The sequence below is a fragment of the Carettochelys insculpta genome, chromosome 4 (assembly GCF_033958435.1).
Source record: "Carettochelys insculpta isolate YL-2023 chromosome 4, ASM3395843v1, whole genome shotgun sequence".
NCBI classification, from domain to species: domain Eukaryota; kingdom Metazoa; phylum Chordata; order Testudines; family Carettochelyidae; genus Carettochelys; species Carettochelys insculpta.
Window position 1 is genome coordinate 106,122,503 of NC_134140.1, and position 23,020 is coordinate 106,145,522.

Here is a 23,020-nt window from a genome sequence, read left to right on the forward strand (position 1 = left end):
GTGACCATTAGCGCATTACAAACATGGTATAAAAAAACCTGCCCTCTTATCACGTAAGAAATGATTAATTTGACCTACCAGCGTTTTCCATTAAGTTGTGGCATCGTGTTGTCTGTCAAATTAACTAAATTTAATTGGCACCACTCATTAAGCAAATCATGATGCACAGACCACTTGACATGAGTGCCTCCTGATCTGCTGGCTGGCTATTAACTTACAGAAGTTCAATGGGTTAGCTTTTACAGCTAAAGCTTAAACTGTTTTAGGGCCTGATTGCTTGAGACTCTCTCTCTCTCTCCAAACATGAGATCAATACTTTTACAATCAGCAGATGTACTTGAGCTATAGTTACAATGATATCTCATCCTTTAGCATAAGAAACAGGGATGGGGGCAGGAAGAGGTGGTGGACAATGCACTCCCCTATGCCCCAGTTAGAGCATACTATCACATGTTTGTGACCAACCCTTGCTCTTCTTTAAATTATTTTGTTTAGGTCTGTGCAAGCCTTGTCGGGCAGGAGAGAGAAGGAAATAGAAGGCCAAAAGTAAAATATTATGTGGTCAGAATGTGTGAAAAAGTATTTTAAAAAAATAAAACAAGCCTTTTGTTAACACTACAGGGACACTGCCAGAAAGTTTAGTCCCAAAATTTGCACTCCTCTTTTGCTTAGTATTGTTACAAAGTCCATTTAGCACGTTAGAGGTGAAATATTTTCAAAACATAACACAGGAGCAGTTACAGGATTGGACCAATGATTCCTCTAGTCCATTATTCCGTCTTCAGTAGTGACTGATGCCACATGTTTTGGACGAAGATGTAAGACTCCCATGATGTACATATTTAGAGCAATATTATTACACTGGAAGTGCTTTTGTCTTGAATTCAGAGAATAAGAAGGAAAACTAGGCCAGGACTGGGGGAGAGGTGAGAAGATGGAAGCAAAGAGTGAGATGGAAATTAAATCAGTAGTGGTATCAGCTGGAAAAGGGGCAACAAAAGCCCATCATCAAGGGTTAAGGAGAATAATTTTCTCCCTCCTCCATGTAACAGCCTTCAAGATACTTGAAAGCTGTTATATTCCTTCTCAGTCTTCTCTTTTCCAAATTAAACAAACCCAGTTCTTTCAATCTTCCCTCCTAGGTCATGTTTTCTAGACCTTTAATCAATTTTGTTTCTCTTCCCTTGATCTTCTCCAATTTGCCCACATCCTTTCTGAAACGAGGTGCCCAGAACTGGACAGAGGGCTCCAGTAGAGGTCTAATCACTGAAGAGTAGCATGGAAGATTACTTCTTATCTCTTGTTTACAACACTCCTGCTAACACATCCCAGAATTATGTGTGCTTTTTTTTTTTTAAAGTGACACAATGTTGATTCATATTGACCTTGTGATCCACTATGACCTCTAGGTCTCTTTTTGCATAGTATTATTATTATTATTATTTTGGTATCTGTGAAAGCTTCTCTAAGCATTAGGGAAAAACATCTTAACAGTGCTTTGGGACTAGATTTTGTCCCTGGTGGGGCTAGAAAGTTTGCTAATAACAAGTGGGTCTTATTAAAATAAAAATAATCTTTTTTTCTAGTGATTTCACATGTTCGGACATTAGTATTAGGGGATTATCTCTGAACAAACGGATAAGAGAAGCTGGCATGTGCAAAGACCAGGGTTCTCTATTTTTCCCTGACAAGTCCAGATGAACATGGAGGTCATACTTTATAGCTAGTAAAAGTAAGAGACTGGGTCTGATTCCAAACCCTTCTCATAACTTGCTGAGTGATAGGGTAAATTATCTAATTACACTGAACCTCGCTACATTTAACTCTAAAACAGATGCTTTCCTACCTCAAATGAGGCTTAAGTCAGTCAACCATCAAAAAAAAAGCACTCTGAGATGGTCAAATGAAAGACAGTGTTAGCACAATATATGGAGAGTAGAAACTGGGAATCCACATAGTGTTTTTAGTTTGGGAAGTGTGGCTATGGAAGAAGCATTTATTTAAGGCTTTTAAAACAAACCGTATCAGTTGGGAATGCATCTTCATTACTACGGTGCTCTGGTCATTCTTCTGACATCTTCAACTGAGCACAGGCCTCTGAGTTTTTTTCTCTATATTATTCCAGAAATTCGCTCTATAAATCTGTGCATTTACAGGGTGGGAGAGGATCTGGTAATACTTTGAATGCAATAGGAAATCTCTAGGTCACCACAGTCACCTTCTGGCAACATAACTGTACTGTGGAAGACATCAGTTGAAGAACTGCTCTTCCAGTCATTTCCCAACAGTATTTTCATTAAAGAAAGCCAAATGGGATAAATTTTAAAAAAGAAAAAAAGGAACTGCACAACAAACTGCCAGAAACCATTTTTACTGTAAGTTCTTAAAGCTGAATACACTTGTGTCACTTTGCCAGAAACATTGTTTTTCCTAATATATATTGGTAAGGTTTCCACATGTGGATCTGCATCTTAGAATTAAGAGATGGAAAAGTGGCAGCAAAGGCAAGCATGAATTTTTTTGTGAAATATATCAACTCTGAAGAATCTTTATTGGCAAGTATATTAACGATCACCCTGGAGAATCTGCTTGGAGACCTCTAATTCCCCAGAGTCAGTGCTCCAATCTGTGTATTGCACCCATTAAACAGTAACTTGCTCTATAATGAGGTCAGTTAATTAATTTAATTGCCATCACACACCTGTAGATTTCTGCCTTCAGCCAGTTGAAACCCCAATGTTCTACAGCTGCTTGATCATATATGCACATCACATCAGCTACATGTACCTCACAGAAGCACTTACAGAAAGATAGAAAATGGAGCAAATGAAATGAAAAGTCTGCACGTCTCCTCACTGTCTGAAGAGAAGAGAGTAATGAAGTACAGTGGTCCTAATCTGCCCTCCTGGGATTCTGGGAAGGGAGGATGACTGAAATGTGTCTCCTCTTGAATTAGATCACTGCAAAAGTAAATTCTAGTATTTGGCTGGAGGCCAAGCCATCACCTGACAAGAGAATAAACACAGCCTCTTCAGAATGTGAATGAGAAGAAATCACAACCTTCAATGCTGTAGAAGCCCTGGTAAGTAATGGACACTGACTGAACGGCAGGCTAACAAATCTAAAGTGAGTCGAGAGTACAGTGCCAGAAAGGAATAAAGTACTGGAGCAGCAGGCTGCCAATAGAAAAGAGCTCATGTAAATTTGTTCCCAAGCACCAAAATGTTCTGTTCTACAAGTTGGATCCTATACCTATTCCGGTCTCTCCTCTCCTTGGGCTAGTCAGTCAATTGAAGCATTAGTTATTAGTAACACCTTTGCATGGCTCAAAGCAGTGAGAGAGAATAGATCCCAAACAGATATTGGGGAGGGAATACTTTAAAAAGAAACACCGTTGGGGAAAGGGTGACTGAGAGAAGGTATATCCCACCAGAGTATGGTTCAGCCCATATGGATGGAAATAGCTCACTCCAAAGCTCATTGATTTTATCCACAAAACAAGACACTGGAGGGATTCACGCCAGACACTGTATGGAGACAGCTTGGATTAACCATGCCATGTATAATTCATGCTAAAATATTCACTAAAACATATTGTGGGTACTAGGGTGGAAAGAAAGAAATAGTTCTTTGCCTTGAGCTCAGTGGTACAAAGCATTGCATCATTTGTCCTTTTAAGTTCAAGAGGTTAGATAAATACATATCTGTCTTTCACTCAATGTCCTTTTTAAGTATTATGCTAGAGAAACATAAAAAGAGGACAGGCATTTAGAAATGCGCTCACCATTTTTGGCATCAAACGAGAAAGAAAGAGTTCCCTGGCCCACAAGCCAGTATCTTTAGCCAGGTTCTTTGAATCTGATGTAGAATAAGTAATATCTGATGTAGTATAAGAACATAAGAATGGCCATACTGGGTCAGACCAAAGGTCCATCCAGCCCAGCATCCCATCTGCCGACAGTGGCCAATGCCAGGTGCCCAAGAGAAGGAGAACAGAAGACAATGATCAAGTGATTTATCTCCTGCCATCCATCTCCTGCCCTTGTACTGAAGGCTAGGGCACCATACTTTACCCCTGGCTAATAGCCATTTATGGACCTAACCTGCAAAAATTTATCAAGCTCTTTTTTAAACCCTAATAGAGTTCTGGCCTTCACAGCCTCCTCCAGCAAGGAGTTCCACAGGTTGACTGTGTGCTGTGTGAAGAAAAATTTCCTTTTATTAGTTTTGAACCTACTACCCATCAATTTCATTTGGTGTCCCCTAGTTCTTGTATTATGGGAAAAGGTAAATAATTTTTCTATGTTCACTTTCTCCGCACCATTCATGATTTTATATACCTCTATCATATCACCCCTCAATCGCCTCTTTTCCAGACTGAAAAGTCCCAGTCTCTCTAGCCTCTGCCCATATGGGACCCGTTCCAAACCCCTAATCATCTTAGTTGCCCTTTTCTGTACCTTTTCTAATGCCAATATATCTTTTTTGAGGTGAGGAGACCACATCTGCACGCAGTACTCAAGATGTGGGTGTACCATAGTTTTATATAGGGGAAGTATGATATCTTTTGTCTTATTATCTATCCCTTTTTTAATAATTCCTAACATCCTATTTGCTTTACTGACTGCCACTGCACACTGCGTGGATGTCTTCAGAGAACTATCCACTATAACTCCAAGATCCCTTTCCTGATCTGTCGTAGCTAAATTTGACCCCATCATGTTGTACGTGTAATTTGGGTTATTTTTTCCAATGTGCATTACCTTACACTTACCCACACTAAATTTCATTTGCCATTTTGCTGCCCAATCACTCAGTTTGCTGAGATCTTTTTGTAGTTCTTCACAATCCCTTTTGGTTTTGACTGTCCTGAACAACTTGGTGTCATTTGCAAACTTTGCCACCTCACTGCTTACCTCATTTTCTAGATCACTGATGAACAAGTTGAACAGGATCGGTCCCAGGACTGACCCCTGGGGAACACCACTAGTTACCCCCCTCCATTGTGAAAATTTACCATTTATTCCAACCCTTTGTTTTCTGTCTTTTAACCAATTCCCGATCCATGAAAGGATCTTTCCTCCTATCCCATGACCGCCTAATTTACATAAAAGCCTTTGGTGTGGGACCGTGTCAAAGGCTTTCTGGAAATCTAGGTATATTATGTCCACTGGGTGCCCCTTGTCCGCATGTGTATTAACCCCTTCAAAGAATTCTAATAGATTAGTTAGACACGACTTCCCTCTGCAGAAACCATGCTGACCTTTGCCCAACAATTCGTGCTCTTCTACGTGCCTTGCAATTTTATTCTTTACTATTGTTTCTACTAATTTGCCTGGTACTGATGTTAGACTTATCGGTCTATAATTGCCAGGGTCTCCTCTGGAGCCTTTTTTAAATATTGGCGTTATATTGGCTGTCTTCCAGTCATTGGGTACCGAAGCGTATTTAAAGGATAGGTTACAAACCACTGTTAATAACTCCGCAATTTCACATTTGAGTTCTTTCAGAACCCTTGGGTGAATACCGTCTGGTCCTGGAGACTTGTTACTATTCAGCTTATCAATTAACTCCAAAACCTCCTCTAATGTCACTTCAATCTGGGAGAGTTCCTCAGATTTGTCACCTAAAAAGGCTGGCTCAGATTTAGGAACCTCTATAACATCCTCAGCCGTGAAGACTGAAGCAAAGAAATCATTTAATCACTCCGCAATGGCACTGTCTTCCTTGATCGCTCCTTTTATATCTTTATCGTCCAAGGGCCCCACTGCTTCTTTAGTGGGCTTCCTGCTTCTAATGTATTTAAAAAACATTTTACTATCATTTTTTGAATTTTTGGCTAGCTGTTCCTCAAAATCTTTTTTGGCTTTTCTTACTACGTTATGACACTTAATTTGGGAGTGTTTATGTTCCTTCCTATTTTCCTCACTAGGATTTGACTTCCACTTTTTAAAAGCTGCCCTTTTCTCTCTCACTGCCTTTTTAACATGGCTGTTAAGCCATGGTGGTTCTTTGTTAAGTCTCTTACTGTGTTTTTTTATTTGGGGTATACAATTAAGTTGGGCCTCTAGTATGGTGTCTTTAAACAGTTTCCATGCAGCTTCCAGGGATTTTAGTTTAGTTACTCTACCTTTTAGTTTCTGTTTAACTAGCTTCCTCATTTTAGTGTAATTCCCCTTTTTGAAATTAAATGCCAGAATGTTTGACCATTGCGGTGTTCTTCCCAACACAGGAATATTAAAAGTTATTATATTGTGGTCACTATTTCCAAGCGGTCCAGTATGGTAATGTTGTATTGTAACCTTGCCTTAAAAATTAATAAAATATAACATGCCAACTTATGCTCTGAAAGCACCATTCACTGGAATGTTGGAGAGTAAAGGAAAAATATCGACAACACTCCATTTAAATACAGTGATCATATTTTAAGGACTTGCAGGATTTACATTAACTGTTAATGACTGATAGCACTGTTAACATCCAGAGCCATTCAGTAAGATTACTGTCAGCATAAAAACTACTAGTGAGTAGCCATGCAGGAAAGATCAAAACACACATGCTAACACTTGTGGAGACTGGGAATAATTTTTGACAGCTACTGTTCTTTACAGGTGGGTTTTCAAAGATATTGTTCAGATGGTCAAGATTCAACAGAAATCATACCGTATCCCATAATGTTCTGATCGTGGTTTAGAAAGAAAAACTATAGGTTTCTTTGACAAACAATTACGTTATTACATAATCAGGTCCTGCTTCATATTATGGAAGCAAATTAATTCAATTTCCAGTATTGCTACTAAGGTCATCTGTTACAATGATTTAAAGGTATATGTCATAAGTGCTTTCTAACCATTATCCAGCACCTTTCCTTATTTCTACCTTTTCCACTAAATGAAGATTCAGTGAAACCACGAGAAAAAACAGCAGAATGTTCATTTTTGGCTTTAAAATGAGTTTTCACTCTGCAAAACAGATGTGGATCCCTGACACTTTCTTATGCAATACATGTTGCTTCTTGTGTTTTGAGTCAAATCTGAGGATTTTACTGGCTAACATATATTGTTATTACTAAAGGTGGCTAGGGAAGCTCTCTTTTTTCCTGAGAAAATTTTAGGAAAAAATTAAAAGTGTTAGTTTCTGTCAAGATTTTGAGGAGGAGGGGCAAAGAACCCCACCACAAAGTGAATTTTGGCTGGTTTTTCAGCAATCAAATCCCAAATTTTTCATTATTTACATACAAGAAATAACTCAAGCTAGTAAAAATATCTTCTGTTGAAAAAAAAAAAAACACCAAAAAATCAGGCTTCAATCTGAAAAATGTTCAAAAAGATTTATATTTTGTCAAAAAGCCATTTTCTGTCAGAAACAAATGTCAGCCAGAATACATGGAAGAACAGTATTATTGTTCCCTTCCTAGCAATAAGATCTTAGGAATTAGCCTACCAAATTCTTTCTATGAAAGTACACTGCTCGCTGTCTCTTTCTCATTTAAGATTTTGACTTGTATTTTTTATCTGTTTCTGTAAAACATTCATCCTTGGCTACATTAAGTAAGTGAAAACTTGTTCTCAGCTACAAAACAGTAAATCCAGAATAAGTTCATTTATTTTAGTGTAGGTTTCCTGGATTTATACTGGTGTCATGCAACAGCAGATTTTGGCCCTGTAGCATTAAAGTATAATGAAGTATTTGCAAAATATACTTCTTCAATCTAACTAAGGTTCAACATTCTCCAGGCCCTGCTATTAGGCAATTTTGGAAGGCCCTATATTTAGGGTTGCCGTGCATCTGGAATGCCCAGTCGAAAAGAGACTCTGGCAGGTCTAGAAGTCCATCTGGCCCCAGGCAAAAGGAGGAGGTTCAGCATGTGGTTTCCCCATAGCACTTACCTCAGAAGCTTCCCAGGAATGAGCAACATGTCCCTGTGGCTCCTATGTGCAGGATTGGCCAGGCATGCTCCGCAAGCTGCCTCCAAACTCTGGCTCTGCCCCCCAGTAGATCCCATTGGACACAGTTCTGGAACAATGGGTAGCACACAGCCAGCACTCATACTCTCCCCCCACACCCTTCACCTGGCTGTGGTCCTGCAGTTCCATTGGCCATGGTTCCAGGCCAATGGAAACTGCAGAGCTGAAGCTCAGCGTCAGCACATGGCACCCTTCTGGCCATCTCAGTTCCTAGGAGCCTCCCGGATATGTCCCCAGCTCTGTAAATGCACTTAAAATAAGAGCCATATGGAGCCCACACCCCAAACCCTTCATGCGCACCTCAGCGATGAGCCCATTTCCACATCCCAACCTCAAGCCAGATCCCTCATCGCCCTATTCCCACCCTCTGCCCCAGCCCAAAGTCCCCTCCCACATGCTGAAACCCCAACTTCTGGTCCCACTCTGGAGCCCTCACCTCATCCCACACTCCTTTTCCAGCTCAGTGAAAATGTGAGTGATGGAGGGAGGGTGAGATAGGGCAGGTGGAGGCAGGGCCTTGGGAAGGGGCAGGGCAGGGACAAGGCTATTTGGTTTTCTGCAAATATAAAGTTAGCAATTGCCTGCCTATATTTTCCCCTAATTAATACACAACTTCAGCCTGCTCTTACATCAGCAATGAATTTAGACCTGACTAGTCTACACCACCTCTTTCTCACACACTTATAAGCAAAACAAAAAGCAGTCAAGTAGCACTTTAAAGACTAGCAAAATAATTTATTAGGTGAGCTTTCATGGGACAGACCCACCTCTTCAGATCATAGCCATAGCAGACCAGACTCAATATTTAAGGCACAGAGAACTGTGCCTTAAATATTGAGTCTGTTCCAGTATGGCTATGGTCTGAAGAGGTGGGTCTGTCCCACGAAAGCTCACCTAATAAATTATTTTGCTAGTCTTTAAAGTGCTACTTGACTGCTTTTTGTTTTGATAGTATATAGACTAGCATGGCTCCCTCTCTATTACTTATAGGCAAGACTTAGAAAGATTACATGTTTTATTAATACCCATCAATTTTTCCATCCACACACAAACTGATGAGAAACACTTCCATTGATGGTCATCAAAATTTATATATAACAAACTATGAAAATATTTTAATGGATATAAAGCTTTAATTTTTTGAATCTCAGTATCTTCGGCCATTAAAGCAACTATTATCTGATCTTCCCCAATGCCTGACATAATTCCCCACACATATGAAACCTGAAATCAATAATGAGGAAAAACTGCTTAAAATAAATATTGACCTGATAGAAAAGTAAAAATCAAATTCTGCCAAGCCTTCATATAACCAAACAACATTCCGACTTGTTTAATGCTGCTATAGTAGTCACCTGAATATTTGATGTGACCCACTGAGAAACATTCCTGTTAAGAAGCCACAAAGCAGTACTTTAGCACTGTTTACAGAAAAGGTTATAGAAAGTACGAGGCAACCTTTCAATATATTTATCACAGCGCAGTTCTAGGCAGGTACAAAAGTGATATATTTTCAGCAAGGAACGTGCCTCTGTCCTTACAGCACTTTATTAAATAATTATAATAACCATGTCATAATCAAATTAACATGGTATCTTTTTTCGATGGGAAGCAAAATTTGATAGATAAAGATAACAGTGTTGATGTAAGATAGACTTCTGCACAGCATTTGATTTGAGTTAGCGAAGATATTTTGATTAATAAACTTACATATAATATTAACATGGCATAAATTAATTGGACTGAAAACTGGCTGATAGATCTCAAAGCTTAAGTGTACAGGCAATTGTTGAGTGGGAGTACCTCTAGCGGGCTCCCACAAAGATCAGTTCTTGGTTCTATGTCATTTAACATTTTCATCAATGACCTTCAAGAGTACATAAAATCATCATAGCTAGATAAAATAATGAGGAGCATGGGTCATGTATTTGGATCATTTGGCAAGTTGGGCTAAAATATACATGTTTTACTTTGGCTAAATATAGATATATGCATCTATGATCAAAGAATGAAGGCTGTACTTGCAGGATGAGAGACTTTCCTAGGATGCGTGATTCAAAGAAATTTGGTGGTTGTGGTACATAATGGGCTCAGTTTGAGTTCCCAGTCAACACGTAGACAAACTGGCCAATGCAGTCCTTGGATGCACAAACAGGGAAAACAGAAAATTTATTTCCCCTCCATATTTGGTACTGGTGTGATTACTGCTGAAATACTACATCCAGTTCCAGTGTCCACAATTCCAGAAGTGTGGTTAATAAATCACTGACAGGTCAGTGAAGGGTCACAAGAATGATTAAAGGGTGAGAATATATACCATATAGTGGCACCAGGGGCTCAATGTATTTAGTTGAACAAAGATAAAATTATGAGGTGACTAGATCACCATTTATAAGCACCTACATGGGGGGTGGAAAGATATTTGTCTCTTCAATCTAGTCTCTTCAATCTAGCAGACCAAGATATAACAAAACCCAATGGCAGGAAGTTGAAACTAGACAAATTCAAACTAGAAATAGAATGAAAAAAATTAATATTGAGAGAAATTAACATTTAAACAATGTTCCAAGGACTGTGGTAGATTCTCCACCTCTGGCAATTTTTATATCAAGAGTGATTTTTTGGACAATATGCTTCACTTCAAAAGAAATCAGTCTGGGGAAGTTACAGCCTGTGTGATACAGGAGGTCAGACTGAATTATCATGCCTATCCTTTCCAGCCTTGAAATATATGACTCAATGAATAAGAATATTGCTCTTGCATAGAACTTTCACTCTAGAAATCCATAAGTATCACACAAAGGAATGTATTAACAAATGGGGAAGCTGAGGCACAAGAAAAATGAAGTGACGTCTCTAAGGTCCCATAAATGGGCACTGTCATATACCGACATAGAACCCAAACTTGCTGATTCCCCTTCAGTGCCTAAACAGTAGAGATCATGTTAACTCTTGTCAATTCTTCTTCCATATAGCAATATTTGAGCCTTGTTTATTAAATGGTTTGACTATTTCTCAGTCGTTTCTGCTATTTCTGAGCAGTATTTCTTATACTCAGGTTTAGTGTATGCTACAAAAAATAATGAAGAAACCTTTTTTTACTGGTGTCTTACTCTTATGAGAAATAGGACTTTTGATTTATAAATTCCTAGTAAGCCATTAAATCAGGAATCTGGCAGAATAGGTTATGGATTAATTCTGAGCTGATTTATGGAATCTAAAGTCACATTTCTCTGGTACTTCACTGATGAGTTATTCTACAGAATATATTAAATCAGTTTATCACTAATCCATGTTCAAGAAGGGATATAAAACTCCTCTCTTGCATGGTGGTTATTACTTGGAGTAAGTATGAAATTCATAACACTACTTAATAGTAAGGGACCATTCTATGTGAGTTTAGATGGAATAATCAGACCTTTAGTAATTAAAATATGTATTGTTTTAAAGCATATTATGGTATGTACAAAGGTAAAGGACACATGTTTCTTCCAGCCTATATGATTTGGCTATTTTTATTGTCAATGATACTTTACAAAATTCATTTGCCTAGTAATCCTTTTCTTTAGATGACTAGTATTTGTTGATGTTTAGAAGAATGGCACAATGACAACATACATTTATTTCTAAAGCAAACATGGGATCAAATAGTTTGTAATTTGCTGTAACATAAGCAACAGAGATTTATTTTATAACATTTAGATATTGTTATTTTAGGCTGATTCCTCGGCCTACTTCCTCTGCATGCATTAAATCATAACATGGCCTTTTATGTTTTCTGATCACCTTTCTTCAAACAAAAATGAACCCTACCTAAAGTCAAAATACAAAATGATACCATGCTTTATTCCAGTGGAAACAGAATGGAGAACTGGGAGTTGCTTTCTCTGACACAAACTCCCTGAAACACCTTGGATAAATTCTCCTACTTCTCACACTCAGTTGCTCTATCTATACAATGGGGATGAAAACAGTTGAAATCTCTCTCTCCCTCCCCCCCTCTCTCTGTGGGGACTTTTGTGCATAAATTAATCACTGTCTGTAGAAATCTTTAAACATGCATAGTACTAAATTAAGTGCTAAATAATTTAATATAATTATTACTACTCTAAATTGGGCAATAATAAGATAAGTAATGGCTGCATAGTAATAATGACATTACTCATCAATTATCTGAAAGTGGGGGGAGTTCCCTCTTCTAGCTGTCTGATGTGTCTTGTCTTATCAGTATTTGTCTTTAAGGACCAACCCCTGAAAAAGCTTATGGATGTGGTTCACTTTACAGCTATGAGTCGCATGTGCATAAGCCTGTCAGGGCCTACATCTGTACAATCTTCTAGAACAGTGACTCTACTGCTGTAGTTTGTACAGCATCAAGCCTACTACTGGTGCTAAAGAAATAACAACAGTAAGAAATATGGAGCAACTAACATTAATCTTTAAGATGTATTCCTTATTTTAGATCACAGATCCATTATGCCACACAGACAATTACAATTAGGGTTTTGACAAAAAGTTTTAGCCCCTGATATCAAGCTTGTGAGGCAGGCAAACATGTACCGAAGGCAATGGATATTTTGCTTGTGTAGGACTATGCAAAAGAGCCCTTTAGGGTAACACAGTAGGATTGTTCTTTGACAAAACAGGGTTCTCATCATCATCAAAAGTTTCCATCTGTCACTTCCTTTTCTCCTTCAGTGCCTCTTGCTCATCAATCCCTTTCTATTCATTCCACTTTCTCTTTTCCATTCATGATTTCATACTTCTTATGATGCTAGCCTAATCTTGGAACTCCTTGGCCTTCTGATCCCAAAGATAACTACCTTTCTTCATTCAAAACTTGCATAACATTCACTCTCTCTGCCGAATATATTGATGGCTATCCATCCGAGTCTTACCACAACACTCATGTCTATATTTCTGTCTTTCTGTTTTATAAAGCAGGCTTGTGACACCCCAGTGACTACCCAACTCATTATGTCATGAACTTTCATGGGTTTTGCCCACAATGTGCCACAGGACTGCTTGCTATTTGTGAAGCTACATACTAACATGACTACCCTTCTGCCACTGCTTCTGTTTTATACAACACCAACCAGGTATTTCTGGTGCTTAAAAATACATGCTGTACATGTTTATTTAGATGAATACAGAATCCCATTTAACATACAAATGCAAAACACCAACCCTACTTCCTCTGTGTGAATAACAATGTTGCCCTCAGCACCAAACTCCGGCAGATATTCTCAAGAGTGAAATATCCCCAGTATGACACTTTCTGCTAAATGCACAAAGTACTGGATAAAAATTATCAAAGACCAAGGGGAACCCCAATGTACACACATACAGGGGGAGCCCTGCCCTACTGAGACATTTAAAACCTGAATGTCAGCAAATATCTTCCAGGAAACAAACTGATGGGGTGAATGGACTAGATGGCTCTCTTGATTTTACATAATTAACTCTGGATACTGAATTTGAATTATTATTCATATATGAATATGATTATATTGTTAATATATTATTCCAGTCATAAACAAAACAGCTGCTTGCCAAAGAAAATACCAGATAACCAGGCCTGCTGATAGCAGGGTGGAGAAAAGGGGGCAATGGCCCCTGAGACTCAGAGCTCTGGTTGCTGCTCTACACGACCCTTTGAAATGTCGTGGCAGAGCTGCTGCACTGCTCTGCATGGCTTGAAGAGGAGAGTGGGAGAACCCAGTGCCACTGACTGTCCTAGGCCCTGACCATCCCCCTGGGACGCACCCCTCCCTCCCAACCCTTCTTGGGGCCCTCAGTGGCTGTCAGCCATGCTGCAAAAAACTAACTCCTTCCATGAACAGGTTTCACAGCGGGGCTCTGAAATACTCCCTTGCTCAAGTATTCCTCTCCTTCTGAACTATCTGATTACAGTCTGCAGGTTTAGTGGTCACATGTATTTATTTAGAAATAATATATGTTGTCAGAATAATGCAGACACTAAGGGCAAGGAACCCAACTGCTAGTCCTCTACAGACAGGCCATAATTATTAAAAGGTTCAGTCTCTCTGACTTCCAACCTCCAAATAAAATACTGCATACCACCCAATTACATTTTACCCCAAGACTGGATTTTATCAGCAGGGTCACATGACATCCAATCATTGTGACCATTCTCTTCACTGACCCGCTGTATGAGCACAGAAGCAGCACTGGCATAAATGCTGAGAACATTGCTTGTATCCTGACAGGAGATGTATGGGAGGCATCATTTCCTGTCTGCTAATTTTGATAATCTCTATTTGTCAGCTGGTTAATGGGTAACCCGGAGTGTTAAGGTAACACATTTGACGGGTTAGTCATGCCGAAAAGCAACAGTAAGTGCTGCCAAATAATTAATGGTGCAGGTAAAAATGCCTTTGGGTTTTCTGACTTCTCCACAGGGAAAAATACACATAGACATGCTCTCAAAAATAACAACACAGATCAGGATTAAGCACTCAGATCGTGAAGACTGGATTGTCTCAACATAAAAATAAATACATACAACCAAATTAAACATAAATGGAAAAGTTTGTGTCTTACTCCTTCTAACAGCACCTGCGCCACTATATGCTTCCCCATCACTGAAGCGTTCATCATCAGAGTGTTTAAAGGCTGCACAACATACAAGTTAGCTTGAGAAAAGGGGATATCCAGTAGCTCATTCCTGCAAGTACAGCAGTGGAAAGCCATGCTGTGCTTTGCAGATTAAAAGAGGACTGAATGATAGCTTACATGAACAAAGGAAAAAATGTGAACATAATGCCGTAATTATTAAAGGCCTTATTTTGTCACCCATGAGTAGTCCCATTCAGGTTGCTCAAGGAGTTAAGTAGTGCTCAAAGGGAATAAAGGTGGCAGAGTTGGGCCATAGATCTATAACTGCACTGATTACATTGCAGGGAAACCTAACACAATTCTTCACGGCATATATATTTGAATCCTTGTTGATTTCTGACCTACTGTCTTGTTAAACGTGGGCAAATTGATAAAAGAACTCAAATGTCTGTAGTTCAAACTATTAGACACAGGGTAAATTTTTAAAACCACCTAAGCAATTTAGTAGCCTAAGGCCTATCTCAAAAGGGGGCCAAGGCACTTAACAGCCTAAATCCCATAGGCACTTGAAAAATGAAGTCACACAGAAAACCAAATTCACATATAAAGAAGTAACTTGTGTTTCTTAATCCCACAGGCACGTGTGATCAGGACAATCACCATCAAATAATAAGAACCAGCAGATATGCCTTGAATCAAATATCATTACCATAATATTAAACAGCATTTCAGACAGAAAAGAAAAAGAAGCTAGACCATTATTATAACCTGTAAGTGGATCCATCATTAGTCCAGCAGTCACAGTATTTGATATTTGTCAACTGTTCTTTCTTAAACTACTAAAACTGTATTCTCCCCACCCTCCTGCCATGGTAGTTTATTTATTTCTATTCAGTATAAACTGGCCAAAGGTAATAATCCCAGATACATTTCACAGATGTTTTCTCGGGACTTGGCTAAATGTTGTAACATATACCTTCAGCCAGCACAATGGGTTAAATCTGAGATGGTGCCAGTAGTAATAGTGCATTGTTACTTTATGTCATGCTCCATGAATCTCTGGTCTGCAAGTGCCAAAAGGCCTTCAAGGTAACAGTTTACAGACACGTGCATCTCTGCTTAAATGTTTCAAGTTAAACAAAGATCTTTGTCTATTTCTCCGATATGCATATTTGATGGAAGTGGAGCTGAATCAGACATTGACAGTTTCAAACCTCTCTCCATACAACGGGCAAGTGCAATTTTTGGAAAAGCTTTACTTATGAATTTTAAATACCCACATTTTGAAGTGTTTTAGATTTCAGAATTTGTTTCTGACGACTAAGAAATGCAAAGAAGTTTGATAGTGGAGGTTAGATCCAAGGTTTTGGGGGTCATCATCTTACATGCCTCCATTCAAATCCTGCAGCCAACAAGCCATTAACCAAGGTCTTCAAACACCACGATATTTCAAGAATTGATGAAGCTTGATTCCATACTGTAGGTGGCATAAAAGACACTAAACAATTTAATGAAGTTGCTCACCTTCCTCATCTGAAACATCCAGGACCTCGGTCATCGTCTCAGGTACATTCAGCTTGTGTTTCTCAGTCACAGTCTGCAGAGACAGAATAATCAACACTCAGGTTAAGCATCAAGAAAAGAAGCAGATATTTATCGGGTATTTCCAACAACAGCTGCAGTTCAATCTGTTCAGACATTTTACAATGGCTTCTCTTCCCTCTGATTTTATTTTTCAGAGTTTAATCATTTGCATAGTTGCTCTTGCTTTTTATTTGTGCTACAGCAAATGAACATTTAATCTAGAAAAAAACATACAAAAGCAGTTATATAAATAGATGATGTGCATAGAGAAACACAGATCAGTGCTTCCAGGAGAGTTCTAAATTGCATTAGGTAATGTCTACAGAAAAGCCTTAGAAAGTTGTATGAGACATGTGGAATGTATTAAAATTGTAAAGTATTTGGAAATGAAGCCATGAATTATGTGAACTATTTAAAGTGAAAGAAGATGAAGACTATTTAGACAGACAATATGATGCAGTTCTTAACTGAAATAGCAGCCAAGTGACTACACTTGGTAGTAATGTTAATTTTTATACAAACCATACATACATACATACATACATATCTATATCTTGGTGATTTATGCACACACCGGTTCAGGCACATGACCTGCACCATACAGTGTACAGGATTAGTTATACGGGCAAAAGCACGGAAGACAATATATGAGGCAACAGTTCAGGTAAGGGTGAGCATGAGGGTTATTAGAAATGGATTTTCCAAATCAATGACTTTGCGTAAAGGACTTGGCCATGGACTGCGACCTAGAGAGGGAGGGAGAGAGAGTTTCATCAATTGGAGCATCATCTTAGCACAAGGTGAGTTGTAGGTCAAGGATGTGAAGAAGGCAATTAAAAGAGAGAACAGTGAGGAGTGTAGAAAACGAAAGGATTGCACGGCAAAAGTAGAGTTGGCACGTTCTGTAAATGAAGACAAGATTATACAGGGATCTGAAGACTACTGCATGTGATATAGTAGGAGATTCAAGTAAATGAATTCAAGAGGAATTCCATGGTTAAAATAACACTAGTCAATAAACAACCACACCCACCTCTGCAACCAGCCAGTAGAATTGAGTGTCCGTGAAGAATGATTTACATTTCACTCTTTAAGGCCCATTTGCACTCTATTGAGGAAGATCGACCCACTCAGGGTCAATCTTTCATGGTTTTGTTTTGTGCATGCGTGAAGCAGTGCTTTCCAGGGTCAACATCAATCCCCGAACTCCTCGCGAGTAGCAAGGTTAAGGAAGGTCGATGGGAGAAACGCTCCCGTTGACATTCTTCCATGAGGACAGCCCTAGCAGTCGACTGCTGATAAGTCGATTTTAGCTATGCAATTGTCATAGCTAAAATTGTGTATCAGCGGTTGACTGCTATCTTTAGTATAGACGTAGTCAAGGTGTGTAAATCCTTTGCACACAAGGGAGTGGCAGGAGACAGTATGTCTCTTGAAGCTTCCACAGAAGTAGTTCACCTTTGCTCCTCTCAATTGTCGCTGTTACCTACAAAGCACAAATGAATCCCAAAAGTGGAAGTAGCAAAACACTATACAGCTCTTGTGATATTATTGAGGAATAAACCCTGAAACCCCAATGCAATTTGTACTCAGGCAAAACTCCGACTGAGTTTAATGTAAATTTTGCCTGTTTAAAAATGGAGTGAGGATTTACAGATCTGATGCTGTAGTGTAATACTTCTTCCAAACCTAAAGTGACCATATTTCTCTATGTCAAATATGGGATACCTGGTAAAATTGCTCGGATTTAGGTGAGTTCAATGGAAATCAATCAGATCTATGTCATACAAATGTTCAAAATAACATTGCTTAATGAGCCTCCATACGTCTTTATAACTAATAATAGGTAAAAAAAAAATAAAATATATATTTACAAGTTGATGGTTACTGCTCTTTAGAAGGGCCTGTCCCTTGGTCCTGAGCCACGCACCACTGCCCCACTAAAAGGCTCACATAAATGTTTGGGCTCCCTGCCCACAGGACGTCAATCTGGCCCCGACTCTGCTCCCTGGACTCCAGAAGCTTCTCCTCCACAGGGAGCACATGGGGAATGCAGGATTAAGTCCTGCCACTCCCACCTGTTGCCCTGCAGTGGCGCACTGGAGAGGGGAGCTCCTGCCTTGCAGGTGTGGCCTGGGCCATAGGGGCTGCAGACCCTGGGGATGAAAGCTGCAGCCTGCAACCCTGTGGGGGCTGCTCCTGGCTATGGAGATGGCTGCCCAGTGATGGAACACTAGAAATGTAGCCCAGCAGAGTAGGGGGCTGGCTGTGAGAGGTTGCCCCAAGCAATGGGGCACAATGGGGGCTGATGCCCCAGAGAAGGAGGGCTCCTCCATAGCTGCCCCATGCCAAAAGGTGCCTTTGCTTTTCCATGCTGTGGGGTACTGGGAATTGGCTGCCTCCCTGCTTTAGGGGACCTCCCCTGGCTGCCCTGTGCTGCCGGCTACAGGGTCTGCCATCCTGAAGGGGAGCTCCAAAGCTCCAGAGGCATTTGTCCTGTAGGAACTACTGCCCATGGCTGGGGTGCTCCCTGGCTGCCTCCGGCAAGGCACTGAGAATGGGGTTGCACGCCCCATTGGTGCAGCTCCTGGTTTCCCCAAGCCATGGGGAGCTGTGAATGGGGCTGCAAACCCTGCCTTTGGAGGGGTGAGGTCTCCCTGGCTAGAAGGGCAGCAAAAATGACTGTGGGAGACACATACTGCTCCCTGGAGCCCCAGCATACCCTGCCTCACCCTATATCATGGCCCTCACTGGTTCCCTCTCCTGTGTTATCTGCACACCCAGCTCGTCAGTATGTGCTACATGTGCTCTCCAGCCAGCACCCGGAACTTGCAGCTGTGACTGCGCTGATCTGGGGGAAGGGCAGCTCAGCAGGGGGTGTGAATATGAGATAATTATACCTTTTGTTAAAATAAGTCAGGACGCCTTCCTGGTCCTGAAATATGGGACTGTCCCAGCCAAAACAGGACAGATGGTCACCCAAACCAAGCCAGTGAGGAAGACAGCACTTTTGGGGTATGGCTACACAGCAGCATTATTCTGAAATAAGTTATTGCGGAATGGCTATTCCAAAATAGTTTATTTTTGAAATAATGATGCTACACACAAAAATGCATTTCAAATAGCACATAGCTATTTTGAAATACAACATCTACATACACAGAGCCTATTTCGAAACGGAGCCAGTGGACTCACTCCTGCTTACTTTGAAACAGACGCTATTCCCTGTCTGAACCCTCTCCCCCGTCTCCCCGACCTGCTTTACCAATTTCAAAATGAGCCAACTACTCCAAAATTATTTTGAAATAACTGTGCTGTGTTATAACTTACCCTTCATTATTTATAATAATGATGTTTTTCTATACTTATCAACACTTCATTGCTCCATATGTGAACACTGGTAACTGGTCGAACTTTAAGTGTCTGAAATTCTTTAACTGCAAACAGTAAGTTTCTATTTACTTTCCTCTGTGGGCAGGACAGAGGGTGGGCAAAATTGGTTGCCTGCAATCTCAGCTATTTATCTTTAATTAGGTCTAAACCATGAATCAAGGAATTGACTATGCTCATCTTATGTCTTACAAGCTCTTTTATACTCATTACATGTCGCAGCCAATCCTTTGACCTTTTTTCCATCCCCCACCCCCAGAAAGGTCGGACAGTGGTAGGGAGTCTGAACCAGATCAAGTTGACTCCACACACACACAGAGAGAGAGAGAGAGAGAGAGAGCAGTGCAGGTGATCTCAGTCTCTCTGAGCAATAAAAGGAATGAATTTAGAAATAAATCCTAAACACACAAAGAGACTGACACTCTATGGGAGGAATAAGGTAAGGAGGAGGAGAGTAGTATATTCCACAAGTGGTGGGCAGTGTGTGTGTGCATCAGTTGTTAAAAAGACAAGAAAGTAACCCAAATGCTGTACTGCTGCTGTGTATGAGCACTGAATAAAACAGCCAAGAACTCAGGAAACCAAGTGGGGGGGAAGTGGGGAGGGGAGGAGAAAAAATGAACTGCCTCAAAAAAAATAAGAGTTACATATCAAAATTCTTAAGAAGTCTATCTCTGTCTATGATAAATGTAGCAGATCATTCACTCCTTCAGGCCCAAATCCTAGTTCTCACACTGAGCTTGGGAACAAGAAACTCTCATAAAAGAAGAAGAAGGAGGTGAATTTTGGAATTCTCTGGCCCACAACTTCTGGACCTCAGCAGTGTTAACACTGTTTAGAGAAGGAACCATAGTTCCATAGCATAAGAACCAACTGTGCTTCCAAGCTACCTGCTTTTCACAATAGGACAAACTTTATCTACACAACAAGAAGTCCTGTGGAACTTTATAGACTAACAAATATTTTGGAGCATAAGCTTTCGTGGGCAAAGACGCTCTTAATCAGATGCATCTGATGAAGTGGGGGGTCTTTGCCCACGAAAGCTTATGCTCCAAAATATCTGTTAATCTATAAGGTGCCAAAGGACTTCTTGTTGTTCTTGAAGATACAAACTAACACAGCTACCGCTCTGATACTTATCTACACGGGGGACCGACCTGACTCTCTTCTCAGTATCACTGCTTTACATTCTGGGAACTCCACTTACTAACAGAGTTATTGTTGGTGCTTTTTTTGTTTTTTTTTAAAACAAAAAAGAAAGATGTGCTGGTAATCAACCCCGTTGCTGGGGTTGGATGGACACCCAGCCTATGTCTGGCAGCCAGCTGGGGTGCCGAGCCCTGCCAACATCTCCAGCTTTGCAATCCCCAACAGGGAAGCAGGGGGACCCTACAACCCCATGGCCTTTGGAAGTTCTTGTATATAATCTAGGATTGGAGATTTCGCATCATCTGGAATGTTGCATATTAATTAGTTGAGCACCAGACTATCTAATGTATCACTGGCCTTAATCAGGGTCTTGGAGAATGAAACAGATAATGGTGACTGCCAGGGGTGCTGATGTCTTGCGCAAGTCACTGGACAAGGAGGGGTGAAGGGGTGGTTATGCACTCCGGAAGCGGCAGGGCCTCATGTAAGGGCTGGAGGGAAGCAGCTCTTCTCACTGCTTGGAGCGCAGTGCCCTCTCTAGACCTCAGAGCCACCTGGTGCATGTGACGCAATGTTCCAGTGGCAACTGAAAGGGCCTGGGGCTCCAGCCACCACCGCTAGCACAGTAGCAGCAGCAGTAGCCAAGAGCTTTGGGCCTCTTTGAATCACTGGACCATGGGGCAACTTCCCCCTTTACTCCTCTGCCCTGCTCCTCTGTCGTCAGGCCTGGTGACTGTACTGGCAATGCACTTTTCAGTGTTGCATGTTACATTGTACACTGCAGGGAGCTCCTGCCATTTATGCTTCCTTTTTAGCAGTGGTTCCAAAAGCTCTTTAACCAATCAAATGATGTCTTTCAAAATTATGCAGAGCCTTCATTATCGGCATGCACCAAAGTGGCAATTGAAGACCAAGTCAAATTCATCTCTGGCAAACTCTGTCCGTGGTAGAGTTCACCAGAGACAAATTTGCCCACAAGACTTTTTAAATTTTTTTTATCTCCCATTTGAATTTGTGTATTACGTACACAGATACATGAACAGAAAAAGAATTTCATGTGCAGAAACCTTGAGATTCAACAAATGTTTGATTTAGCCCAAAGATAAACACCTTAAGCATCTGGCATTTCTGGAGGACAGGTCCATTGTCCACATATATAGTACAGGGCACAGAAAAATCTTTAATCTAAAACAACTAAATCAAAGTTATGTATTTAAAAGTGTGTATACATTTTGTTCTTATATTACTACTATTATTTAATATTTATAATGTTGTGGTACATCGGTGTTTGTAGGTATTGTACAACACAATAGAAATTTCAACAAAGGGTTATAAAAGACATGAAAGGGCAATGGGAGAAGCAAGACAAGGAAAACAGAGATCAGAAGAGGTGATTATCAGAGAGATCAGATCAGAGATCAGAGAGATCAGAAGAGGGCTGCAATAAGGTGGGTGCATAACTGGCTGGCTAATCGCACCCAGAGAGTAGTTGTTAATGGTGCTCAATCCTGCTGGAAAAGCATAACAAGTGGGGTTCCGCAGGGGTCTGTTTTGGGACCAGTTCTGTTCAATATCTTCATCAATGATTTGGATATTGGCATAGAAAGTACGCTTATTAAGTTTGCAGATGATACCAAGCTGGGAGGGGTTGCAACTACCTTGGAGGATAGGATCATAATTCAGAAAGATCTAGATAAATTGGAGAAATGGTCTGAAGTAAACAGGATGAAGTTTAATAAAGATAAATGTAAGGTGCTGCACTTAGGAAGGAATAATCTGTTTCACACATATAGAATGGGAAAAGACTGTCTAGGAAGGAGTACAGCAGAAAGGGATCTAGGGGTTCTAGTAGATCACAAGTTAAATATGAGTCAACAGTGTGACGCTGTTGCAAAAAAAGCAAACATGATTCTGGGATGCATTAGCAGGTGTGTTGTGAACAAGACACGAGAAATCATTCTACCGCTCTACTCTGTGCTGGTTAGGCCTCAGCTGGAATATTGTGTCCGGTTCTGGGCACCCCAATTCAAGAAAGATGTGGAGAAATTAGAGAAGGTCCAGAGAAGAGCAACTAGAATGATAAAAGGTCTGGAGAACATGACTTATGAAGAAAGGCTGAAAGAATTGGGCTTGTTTAGCTTCGAAAAAAGAAGATTGTTGGGGGACATGATAGTGGTTTTCAGATATCTTAAAGGGTGTCATAAGGAGGAGGGAGAAAACTTGTTCTTCTTGGCCTCTGAGGAGAGAACAAGAGGCAATGGACTTAAGCTGCAGCAAGGGAAGTTTAGGTTGGACGTTAGGAAAAAGTTCCTAACTGTCAGGGTGGTCAAGTACTGGAATAAGTTGCCAAG

At 40.3% G+C, this 23,020-nt stretch overlaps 1 protein-coding gene across 2 annotated transcripts in view; it reads right to left on the reverse strand.

The window, feature by feature from the left end:
• ANK2 (ankyrin 2) overlaps positions 1–23,020 on the reverse strand; it is a 223,750-nt gene that overhangs the window by 65,287 nt on the left and 135,443 nt on the right. For both annotated transcript variants that reach the window (XM_074993415.1, XM_074993414.1), the window contains exon 23: positions 16,071–16,143. In XM_074993415.1, coding sequence (XP_074849516.1) covers positions 16,071–16,143 — 73 coding nt within the window. The remainder of the gene's footprint in view (positions 1–16,070; positions 16,144–23,020) is intronic.